We start from the raw sequence: 12,603 nt of genomic DNA, 5'->3' as shown, positions 1-12,603 counted from the left end.
GAAAATCATTGACTTTGCTGATAATGTAGACACTGATGCATCAAGAACATTTGTCCACTAATAAGGGAGTAAATGTAAGAGGATGTCTGCTGATATATGCAGTATCCTTCCCCAGAAAAATGTGCAGGGGGCCTTTTCCGCTAAGGAATTCAGAACTAGCTTGCCAGTTTCTTCCAGAGATGCTTCTGGTTTTATTTGACACTGGTTGAGCCTTTTAATTTTTTTTTTTAAATTTGAAATTACTCCCCTGTAAAACACCCACTAATTAGGTTTCTTGCCTTTGCTGGGATTAATGAGCACAGATACATTTTTCAGAATATTTGAGATCTGCTGATGAGCCAAGAGTACAGCTGAAGAGAAACGCCTTCCCTTTTTTTCATGCAGCCCCTCTCTGACAGATTATTGTTAATTGCACAGAGCTGTTGTCGGACTCCTCAATGCTGTCTCCTCCTTCCACACGACTCTCCCTTGTTTCAAAGATTTCAAACCACCTCTTTGGGAATTAAGCTCTTTGTTGGCAGAAAAATTAGCTGTCTGTGGGTGGACAAAGCCTACACTAATCACAGTGCAGCATCCCCATGTTACACCTGACAGGATTATTAGGACAAAATAGAGTCCTCTCAATCTTCTCAGTGCTGCCATTAAAAAGGCAGCCGCGACTCCCGCGCCAGCCTTTCTGCCCAGAACAAAGACTGTCTAGACTCCTACAAAGCCCGCGTGCCTGCTGATCCTTTTCCTGGTGACATGTGCAGGGGCTGCCTGCCTGCCCTTGCAGCGGTCACCCGGAGACCGAGCTGTCCCTGCTGCCACTCCCTTTGGATCAAGATGCAAGGATTTTCAGGCCAGCATTGTGGGACTGGGTCTTTTAAATCCAAGGCAATCTGGGCATAGGGACAGAGGGTGAGATTCCTTTGACCAGCATTAGGCAGTTACAAATACACAGCTCTTCATCTGCGCTGTCTGCACTCTGCTCCCTTTGCAACCAGCAGAGAGAATAAGGCACTTTAAGGGTGCCTTTTAGTTAATACAACTCTGTGTGTTGCAGGCACCTACATTTGGCCAAATGAATTGTACCCCAAGTGGAAGAGGAACGCAAGAATTAGCTAGCTCTTAAGCAAGATGACAATCATTTATCAGTCTGCTTTATACACCAGTTTCAAGTATTATCCCTGCTGTTAAAATATTTTTCCTATGTTTAGCAGGCCTAAAGATCACTCAACAGGGAAAGTCACTTTTTCTCTTGTTTTTCCTGAGTGTTACCTTTGATAAATTCAGTTCTTTCATAGGAATAGTTCCCTGTGCTTCTGTTTTTTATAAATATTCATACACAAATAAATATAATTACAATGATAAATTATGTATAATTAAAATCAGATCAGTATCAAAAACAGGTACTAAATAATGCATAATAACTTTATGGAAGTTAATACTGACAAAAGGTAATTTTGGCTTTTAGGAGCTCCGAAATGCTCACAGTGAACAGCTCATGGGAATCCGCCGGGAAGAGGAGATGGAAATGTCCGATGATGACAGTGGTGACAATCCCACTAAAAAGCTGAGAGTAGATGATTCAGGTAAATATATGCAAGTGTTGTTTTAGTAAAAGCAAACAAAAACTTACATATGAGAAGTGACATTTTAATACCTGATTATATAAGACAGCATCTTATTTTAAACCCTCATAAATTAGTTATTTGAACGATGCAAGCTGTCTCTAGGAGATGTCTGTCACCTGCAATGTTCTGTAATGATGAAAATTCTCCAGTTCTGCCCTTGGCTGGAAGCATTATGTTTCCTTAGTGCACTCTCTACAGCTTTGCATGACAGCATTTCATTCCATGGTAGAAACGATGTTTTATTATATGAAACCAGTTCAAGTTATGCTTTGGTCAGTATTCTCTAATCTGTACCTTTCTTTCCAACAAAGACGTAATAATCTCTAGTCTCTATAAGAAATAGCATTTCAACTGTGGGGCTTTTTTGGTTGCATACTGCCCTTATAAGGGTACCTATTTCACAGTGTGGTACTGCATTCTGCGTGGATTAGACACTCATTAGATGGCTATCGTGAGTCCAAGAACAAAGGTGCATGTAATGTGAATAAGAAAAACAGCTTTTTCAGCCTTCTTCAGCCTCTGCTATCCAGGATGGACACCAAGAAGTGGCTCAGAAGCTTCCAGAGTTACTAACTGGTAACATGATCTGGATGTATGCATTCCTCTAGTTCTTGGCATTGGCTAATGATTTTTGAGTTGCTAACAAGGGTTTGCTTGTTTAGACACTCATACAAAGAATGAAATTTTCAGGAGCTGAAGCCAAAGCATGACTAGAAACTGCCAGGCAGCAGTGAACTTTCAGAAAAATAAAGAAGGAAGGAATAATATGGAAATAAACTGGGAGTCTCCACTAGGGTAATCCTGATCTAGTCCTTTTCATACAGGCACCATAGTAAGAAAGGAAAGAATTTCATCCATTCAGTGATTTCAAGTCTTTGTATGCCATTCGAAAGGTGTGAACTCAAACTTACAGAGAGAAGAACTCCTTGGCTCCTTCTGTGACAAGATACTGTGTGAGGTTGAAGGACCTCAGAAGTAAAGACCAAAGGAAGGAATGTCATTCTAGCAAAGAAATTTTTACTGTGACATCTCTCTTGAGGGGAAATTTAATATTTTTCCTGGAAGAAAAACGCAACATTAAAACCCATAAAAGGCAGCCTTAATTTTTGCTAGGCTTATTTTTTTGATTTTTATTTTCTAGATGCCATTAGCAGAGTGTTTGAAGCTGGGACACTGGGTCATTGCAGACCAGGAATTGCTAGAAATCAGCAATTTTTATGACTATCTAATCATTTTAATTGACCGTGTCAGCTCTCATGGAGAAAAGTCATTAGAACTAACAACAGGAAGGTAGAGCCAGAAATACATATAGCCTGCATGCCAGAAGAGATGCAGGAATGTTTTGAACTGCAATACTTACCAATTCAGCAGGTTTAACATATGCATGCTTAGGGCAGAGCTGGTCATGAATTTTGTAACACCACAGATAGGAAAGCATGAAAAAAGACATTAATGTCAAAAGTTTTGCTATCTGAGATTTCTACAATATTCCTATCACAAACAATTTCAAGTTATTTGTATTGTTACAATGTAGGCACTTGAGCAAACTCAGTAATGTGCTGCATTCTAAATCAAAATTTAGGAATATGAATCCACTTGAGTACATGTCCATCATTGTTTGTTGTACCATTCATCATCCTCTTAAACTCAGTGGTGTTGATCCATCCTGCTGCATACACAGTCATCCAGTTTTCAAATTAATGTTCTTTCAACACTACACTCGTAGTTAAAGCAAGTGCATTTGGTTCTTCAGTCAATGACAATAGAGAGAACTTGGAATTAAACCAAAAGAGCTATCAGGTATAAAACATTGGTAAACGAAAATAAATTGAAGTACTTTTTTATTATTACTCTTATGTACAGAAATGTGATTCTTCTTCCTTCTTCTGATGTTTTTTAAAATTACTATTTGTTTTAGCTGCCTTCTCTTTTTTTTTCCTCTCTAAGTACATCATTCCAGAACCACCGCTTTATCCCACTGGAGTGGCTATTTGTATTCACAGTAGCTACTGTTGTATGAAGAATTTCTTTAAAGAGTCTCTTGTCACAAAGAAACCATCTTGTGCAGTAAGAAAACATTGTCACTTTCTTCATTTTTAACCCCTTCTTAAAAAAAATTTCCTAAGAACTTTCTTGGGAAGAGCAAGACTTGAATAACATGAAGCTATTGTGCCTCTTCAATTCAAGGACAGCATGCACCCATAAAGTTTTAAAAGTCTAAACCCAAAAGTAGCTGAAGCAATGAGACATGATTAATTGATTTGCATGGTTCCAGAGTTCTGCAATGTGTGTTTTGCCATTCCAACAATTTTCTTGAGGACATTATTTTTCAGCCTGCCCTTTTTGACAGCGTGAGCAAGACTGCTGGGAAGTTACGGCCCCAAAGATGTAATAAGTGGCAGAGATTCCCTCAGGCTTCAACACCTGTGTCAGGTCTTTTTTTCAGTAGTTCACATGGTTAAGTCACTACTAGTACAAAAAGGCTTAATTAATTCAACAATTTAGAATGGGTTCTAAGACCTCATTCTGTCTCAGTAAAGCACAGTTTCAGGAATCTCCCAGCATAATTTCTTCTCTCCTAGAAGAAAACACACTGATTGCATCACATCTTCTCACAGCTAGGTAGTTAGAATGAAAACTTTCCTCTAGGATATCTGAAGATAAACCTATTAATCACCCCAAGAAAAAGAGGATGGATTCCAGCCCCAGCATTTGAAAACATACTGCAACACATCTAAGCCCTGAGACTGTTAAGAAGTACTTCTGTGCTTGAATGCTTGTCCAGAGTTGCTGGACTTGGGGTTTCAGAATGTTGTGGTTTGACCTAGCTGGCAACTAAGTATGACTCAGCTGCTTGCTCACTCCCCCAGTCCAGTGCAATGGGGAGGAGGATCAGAAAAAAAAAGTATTAAATTGTGGGTTGACATAAGGACAGCTTAATAATTGAACAAAATATAATGATGATGATAATGGTAATAATAATAGTAGTAGTAGTAGAAATGATGATGAAAAGGAGAGAGAGATGGAAATAAAATCCAAGAGAAAGAAGTGATGCACAATTGCTCACCACTCTCTGAGTGATACCTACCTTGTCCCCAGCATTAATTTACCCCTCTGGCTAATTTGGGTCACCTGTCCCAGCCATGCTCCCTCCAGGCTTCTTGCACACCTCCTCACTAGCAGGGCATGGGCAACTGACAAGTCCTTGATTTAGAGAAAGCACTATTTAGCAGCAACTAAAATATCAGTGTGTTAACATCAGTCTTCTTATACTAAATCCAAAACACAGCACTGTGCCAGCTACTAGGAAGAAAATTAATTCTGTCCCAGCTGCAAGCAGGACAGGGAGGAATGTTACAGGTAGCTGACACCCTAGAGCACAATAAACTCGGGGGATGAATAAGCTGTTACTAAGAATAGTTTGCATTTTTCTTCAAGGCATGCCATATATTAAGTCATGCAAGAGATCAAATCATGGTGCATGTTAGAAACCGACCTTTGTTTGGGAAAATTTGGTCTTGCAACAATCAGAAAAGGTCCACATGGGCTTGTTGCAAAGTGTGTCACTCCATTCTAGACTCAAATCCTCTTCTTTCGTCTGCAAATTGTGCTTCTGCTAGCTATTCATTAACTTGATTTATTGATATCAGTGACTCAGTGGCAGAACTGGAATGAGAACTGCTGTCTCTGATCTTCTAAACCTGTCTTCCACCCCCTAGTGAACATTGCAGGCCTGGGCCACTACCTCCTGCACATGGACCTGCTAATCCAGATGTTTTACAGGTCATTCTCCCCAGGCTTAGTCAGTGCCCTACTTTATTCTACAAACTGAATCTTCAAGGAAAAGGAAAGCTTCACTACTTGTTTGTTAGTTGGAGATCATCTCAAACATCTGCAAGGATAGCCTGAAGAACCTCCAAGGGTATCCAGTAAGTTTGTTCAACTGTCTAATGTATAGGAAATTCTCAGTTTCACAGACTAAAAGTCATTTGCATTCAAGGAAAAGCTGGGAAAAGGCTGACCTGAGACTGAGTGAATCTTCAGTCATGGGACCGTCTTTTTTTTTTTCCGCCACAAATTTCAGCCCTTAAACAGTGATTTTTCTGCAATGTGGATTTTGGAGTTTGAAAGAGACAAGAGGATTTCTGAAGTAAAGCTGGAAGATTGATAAGAAAAAAATTTTAATGATGATTGGCAACTCAGTTAATATATTTGAAAGTCAAGATGCAGCTACTGGAGCATTAGCTCAAGGGAGAAAAAAGAGATTCAATGCTGGAGTCTAGAGGATATACAAAAATCTTCAGAATGATCAGGATTTGTGGATGCTTCCTCACCCACCTGCTGGCACTGGGAGTAAGGAACCACATGTAAAAGCCTCAAAAGTGATTTTAAGAATTAGTAAAGATGTGTTTTGTAAAGAAGAACTGAAGTTTGGTTTATGCCTGCAAGGCAGCTTTTATTTTACTGTAAGGCAATGTGGGTTAATCTTTTGCTTTTGCAGTTCATAGCAGCGTGCCATTAATTCTAGCAGCTCCAACTTCAGCTAGAGACTGGAGCTGGTGCTGCAGAAAAGAGTGAAATGCCTTGTGCTTGGAGCGGGGTGCAGAAAAGATAGTTGTGTGATTAAGGTGTTTGACTGGGATCCCAGAGCTCTATGCCAAATCCCAGCTCTGCTACATATCACCTGCCTGGACTAATCAATGAATTTGTATTATCTCAGTTCTCTAGTATCAGATGGAGACAATGGTTCTTCCTTTCATTCAGCCACTACCTGTTCTGTCCACATGGATTATAAGTTTGTTGATATAGGCCTCCCTGCAGCTCAACAGAATTGCAATAGCCTACACACTGGACCCCTGGAGCATTTCACCACCATTGTACAACCTCTGATGAAGTAGCTTAATAACATCTCAGAGGCTGTGTGCAAATAACAAATTGCAAGTTGCATCAAAATGCAAGCCCAGTTTGGACCTGTAAGATTGGTGCTGCTTTGCAACTTAGGGAGGACATCCTCCTTTGCAGCATTTTCAAACATACCTAAAGTAGGTGCCAAACTTAAACACTGAAGTTGGATCTTGAATGCTGTCCTGAGGTGATCTGTCCTGTTTGCAGCATCAGCTATGTCACTTGCTGTAAGAGACAGGCTGAATAGTGGGCAGTCCATATCACAGAAGAGTATAAGTCCTTGTATTTAGTATTTGAAAATCCCATCCTGGTCCACACAGCATAAAACTAGGCTTTGGGATATTGTTTACACGTCTGTCTTGAAAGTTGCAAGCCTGGCAAAGTCTTCAAGGAAAGCCTGAAACAACACCAAAGTGATCTGTGTCATGCTTATTCATCTTTTCTCTGCAATTCAATCCTCTTTTTGCTTTCTCTAAGGCTTTTATGAATGCAGTGATACACATATGGAGCAGGAACTGTGGTTTGTGGGTGGATTAAACTGGTAGGAAAGCTTTATATTGTTAAAACTTTGAATAGAAGTCACCAAGCCCCAGCTGTGTGGAGCTGAGCTCTGGTTTTCCTTTGTTTCCAACTAAACATGTGTCACAGCAGATCTTATGTCAGGTCTTCCTCCTGATCTCAGAGATCAGATAACTTTTCCTGCCTTTCTTGTAAGACTAACTTTTTAGATTTATGGGAGATTTTGTTTCAAACATAGGTCTGATTTACTTTTCTGTCATTACTCCCCATCCCAGGGCTTTTTGGCATCAGATTTTATTGGTATTTAACAAACCCATTATTTGCCAACTGTCCTTTAAAACACTTATTGATAAACATATTGTAAAATAACAAAATGTATTTACTTTAGAAATTAATGGGCTAGCATTTCTTTTTATTCCTTAAATAAAGTGGTACCATTTCAAAGCCATAAGCAGCTGGTATCATAAGCAGCCCTGCAGTGATAAACAAATAAACCCTGTCAACAGACGCCACCAACCTGGTTTTAGAAGCATTCTCAAAGAAAAGAACATATTTAAAATGTGGGGCTCTGAATTGTCACTGTAGTGGCACAGTCCCCTCTCTGGCCACAGAAGACAGCTGAACAACCCTTTTGAGCTCTGTGAGCAGAGTAACTTCCCTTGGAATGGAAATGCTTTGGGCACAGCAGACAATCAGCTTTGCTCCCTGGAACCATCAGGGGTGATCACTAGAAAGCAGCACAAGATGATTACTTCCTCTGTGCTGGGAAAAGTCTGCTCTAGTGTCTTTCACAGCATGCCAGTTCAGAGCTGTTATCATCAGGCAGGCTCCAATTTTGTGCCATAAAATGCATTCCATTTTTCCCACAGCTTTTACAAAAATAGGCTGAAGTTCAGGACGCATGTAGGCAGGGGCCTAATTTTATGCCCCTGGTTTTAAGTCCATTTGCCTCTAATAATGCTTCTTGTGCAGCTGAATTTAGCAGAAAAGTCTTGATGAATCAGGGCTGAATGTAGTTCCCTGGGGAATAAAGACAGCCTTATCCTGTCCCAGGTCCTGGGCCAATTCCTCTAGGTCATGTACAACACACGGGCTGGGGGATGGCTGCCTCTGCCGGTCCTGTGGATGCAGCAGTGAAGGGGTTAATCTAACTTCCAAATTTTGGAGGAAACAGGCACTTCAAAGGCATTTTCCTAATATGGGGTGTAGGAGAATGTCCTGTTTACTACGAAACAAGTCTGTTGTGCTTTGATGCTTTTCCACTGCCAGAAATACTATTATCTAGATTACAATTTATCAAGTTTTCTGGGTATTTCATGCTGATAAGGTTTTATGCAGGATCATTACATATGAGAATAGATTTAATCCTGTTTTTAGTAAGCTTTAAGGACACTGAGGGATTATTTATGTAATAAGATGCAAAGTTGCTATGGAAAATGCTATAGCAACCTAACATCTTCACAAAACCAAGCAGCCACTTGTGACAGCAGTCTAAATTTACATTTATTTTAGTGCTATTTTATTGACATTCTTAGTGTCTCCTTTTGACAGCATGTTAAAATATGTTTTGCATTCATGCTAGAACAAAATTAACAGCATGTTGTTGGAATGAAGATGATCCTTATAATTCCTGGAGATAATTTTAGCATATTTCATTTTGTGTAAATAGCATTAAAATAATAGCAAAAAGATGCTCAGGTGCATCCCATCTATTTGTAATTGAGAAAACAATGTACATTGAAAGTAATATTTTACAAGTCAGTGAAAACTAAACTGCTTTTATTTGCTTCATATTGGAATGAAAATATTTTAAAGAAAAAAATGATTTTGTTATTAGAATTTATTTCAAATCCTATATCTTTTATTATAACTTTTCAGTTCGGGATACAGGCTATAATTTTTCATTAGGTTTCATAAAACAGGGCATCATTTCTAACATGTAAACTTACAGTTTGATAGGGGATTGCCCTATTTAAATGGGACTTTTCTAAAACATAGGATAAAAATACACATTGCCCCTTAGGAGGTTAAATAAAAAGGGAAAGAATAAATAAACACAAAGTGATGAAACAGTCTGAACTCTGTCCTCTGCTCATTGCAGTTAATAATGAAACTCACATTGAATTCAATGGGAGCAGAAGCAAGCTCTGTATATTGATTTTCTTCATCCCCCTCCATTAAGAGTCCTGAAGTGCAGCTGTAACATTGTTGAAGTGGGATGTTGGCAGCAAAATCAATAAAAGACAATATTAGAACATATGCTGTTTTCAGCTTCCTCACAATCTGATATAGCTTGTATTAGCATTCTTCTCCAAATTACATTTCATGCTTTCTATAAAGTGACCTTCCTTACAGTGCCCTCTCCAATATAAAACTTCTATGCTTTTTCTTTCATATTTAGCCTTCAAGAGAGTGAGCCCTATTTATAACAGTGAAGGTGGTTGATTCTGAACAGAGCACAAAGAACAAATTCTTTCAAGAGTGGCTTTAGCCTAAATGGTATTTCTGACCTCCAATGAAAGATCATTTCTATTAGTGTTTAAACTGAGATCTAGGGATTACATTTTCTTAATCATGCTGCCCTTCATTCCCTCTTGTTTTTAGAAGCCCTTCTCACCCTGGCACTTTAGAGAAACTAGAGATATTGCTTGAAGTGGAGATTTAGGTGCCTTCTTACCTGCCATTATTTCCAAGAATCATCAGCCGTTGCCAGCATGGCAGAGGAGATAATGATCAGAAAGCAGAGTCTTTTCTAATGTCAGTTTCTAAGCTTATAATTGCAGGTTTGGGGATTGTTCTTATGTCATGAGACATGCAAGGGTGGCTGAAGCTTCTAAAGCATTAAAAGCTTCCTTTTCAAAGCATGAATCTTCTACTTTCTCACGTGTCCAGCTGACTGCCAGTCTGTGGTGTGGTTTCATGCCAGGAGATAAAAACACACTCAGCAGAGTTCATTCCTGCTTGAAGCTTTGGAGCTACAGAAATCCCCAAAATACTTCTAGTTAGTGATGCTGTTTTACTTTGGTGAATGAATCTTAGATTCAGAGGAGTTTCATGACGTGCTGCTCTTGTTTTGGATAAAGGCCATCTCAAGAAAATAAGCTTCTTACTAATGACAAATATTCATAGTATAGCAGTTTCATGACAAGTATATTGTGGGATTTGATTAATAAATCTGAAAGCCATGTGGATTCAAAGCTGCTTGGAGGTGAATGATCTTCTTTTAGTCTTATTTGGGTTTAGATTCATGGCAGAGAGGAAAGAGAGGAGAGGAGAGGAGAGGAGAGGAGAGGAGAGGAGAGGAGAGGAGAGGAGAGGAGAGGAGAGGAGAGGAGAGGAGAGGAGAGGAGAGGAGAGGAGAGGAGAGGAGAGGAGAGGAGAGGAGAGGAGAGGAGAGGAGAGGAGAGGAGAGGAGAGGAGAGGAGAGGAGAGGAGAGGAGAGGAGAGGAGAGGAGAGGAGAGGAGAGGAGAGGAGAGGAGAGGAGAGGAGAGGAGAGGAGAGGAGAGGAGAGGAAAGAGAGAACTGTCCTCTAGGATGTAAAATGAAAGACTGAAGAAGTAGATACTGCACCATTTTATCCAGCTCTCTGATGGTTCCAGTGTGTGACTCCTTGAACACCAGCATGCTGGAAGTTGGATTGTTTTGCCAGTCATGGTTTTTGGTTTGGTTTTGTTTTAAAATTAGGATTATTGGGTTTTTTGTTGTTTGTTTGCCTTTTAGTGGGCAAAATAGTTTGCAACCTTTTGTTTATTTATCCAGCCCTCCAAATATTTGATGCATTGCAAGTTTTATCAGGTTCAAGAACTGTGCAAGCATATCTTTACATCACTTGGATCAAGTGATTGCTGGGCTGCTTCTGCAACAGCCAAGTGCCCACCACAGATTTCAACTAGGTACCTCTCTGGAGGTACTTGGGTGGTTGCTAGTTCCTAACACCACTTCCTTCATTGCTTCTTTGTCATGTGTCAGACACAGGCTATCTTCCCTCTTAAATTTGTCCGGAGACTAGTGAGCATTTTTAACAGTCAAGGAAGAACATTATAAAAAGCAATAACTCTCCCTATGTTGTTCTGAGATAGTCATCTGTCTCATAATGTTTTGTGGAAAGATTTTGAGATGTCTGTGCTGTAAAACCTTGATCCTACAAACTACTCCCTGCTGGTTGGAGTTTTTGCGCTCACGTTCTGCTCAACACCTGCAGATAAAATGTCCTAAGTCGTGGCTTACTCAGAAAATCTGGTACACGGACTGTTTCACACTTATCTCTTCGAAGGTACACACTCTCTGCAAATTTCAATAAAATGTCTGTTTCTGAAAGGCCTGGAAGTACCTGACTAAGCTCTCTGGAACCCTGTTATCTGCAAGTTTGCAACACGTTTTATTTTTCAGAAGCTGAGAAAATACCTGCTAAACACATTAAATTGTGGAAACGCACAGAGGCATCTATTTGCATATACTGAATATTCTGGAAGCAGAAGGAGGGGAGAAAATGAGGTTTGGACTTGCAGATCCAGCTCTTCTGAACACCCTTCCATTCACATAAGGGATAAATTGCTCAAGAAATTGTGTCTGAATGTGAGGGTCAAAATTACAAGCTTCATGTCATCATTTGCTTATGCCTTCTAAGGCATAAAGGGGTAAAAATGTATCCCCGTTTAAAATCCATTTTTATCTAAGGCAAAAGTAAGTGAGCAAGTATTTCAGTATTATGCATGATTTTAAAAGAAAAATTAACTCAGCCCTCTAATCCACCACAAGGTTAGAGAGATAGCTGGATAAATGCTCTCCAGCAATTTAAGGTGCAATGGAATTTTGTTCAAAAGTGGTTTATCCTCACATTTATAGAAAGCATTTTACATTTATGAAAAAAATTTGCCTGTTATAAATCAGACTAATTCAAATCACCATAGTAATTTAAACCCCTCATATCAGCCCTTTCTTCACTAATGAATGTGACAAATTGAGGGATTCACGTGCACACTGTCAAGTTTGTTTCAAAGTAGCAATGGCATTTTCTTCATAAATCCTACAGATTTTTTTCAAGTTCTCACAGTGGTGCTGAGCCTGAATGCAATTCCTAGTTCAAATGCCAACAGCAGTGATGCAGCCATGTGTCTGAAAATGCCAGTGCTGATTGTTTAAATCTGAGTGAAAATATAAAAGGCACTTTGACTCCTAAGGAGCAACCATCAGTGACCCACCTACATGGAGGTTTACCTGTATACAGTAATCCTTGAATGATATATCACATGTACATGCAGGCATACAATACCTTTGTGCAACATATATAAGATTATGTAACATATATCAAACACTCAGCTTCATCAGCATCTCTTCTGCTATGCAGAGTTCACATCTGTACCCTCAGCTGCAAAGCGCCAGTAGTACAAGCAGCATTTTCCATTACAGGTGTGAGTCAGTCATCAATGCCAAGTGGTATCTCCCCAGAAACCAGCACTTTTCTTATTTTCTTCATTCCTTCACCCTTGAGACTAAAATTTCCTCTGCTCATTTTTAGTATTACATGAATACAGTAATTTTTAATATTGATTAGAGGAAGAA

At 39.5% G+C, this 12,603-nt stretch overlaps 1 protein-coding gene across 9 annotated transcripts in view; it reads left to right on the top strand.

Moving 5' to 3' along the window:
- ENOX1 (ecto-NOX disulfide-thiol exchanger 1) overlaps positions 1 to 12,603 on the top strand; it is a 362,160-nt gene that overhangs the window by 295,158 nt on the left and 54,399 nt on the right. For all 9 annotated transcript variants that reach the window (XM_030971239.1, XM_030971057.1, XM_030971146.1 and 6 more), the window contains one exon: positions 1,457 to 1,574. In XM_030971239.1, the coding sequence (XP_030827099.1) occupies positions 1,457 to 1,574 (118 nt within the window). The remainder of the gene's footprint in view (positions 1 to 1,456; positions 1,575 to 12,603) is intronic.

The sequence above is a fragment of the Camarhynchus parvulus genome, chromosome 1 (genome assembly GCF_901933205.1).
Source record: "Camarhynchus parvulus chromosome 1, STF_HiC, whole genome shotgun sequence".
Classification (NCBI taxonomy): domain Eukaryota; kingdom Metazoa; phylum Chordata; class Aves; order Passeriformes; family Thraupidae; genus Camarhynchus; species Camarhynchus parvulus.
This window is presented reverse-complemented; position numbering and strand designations above follow the sequence as displayed.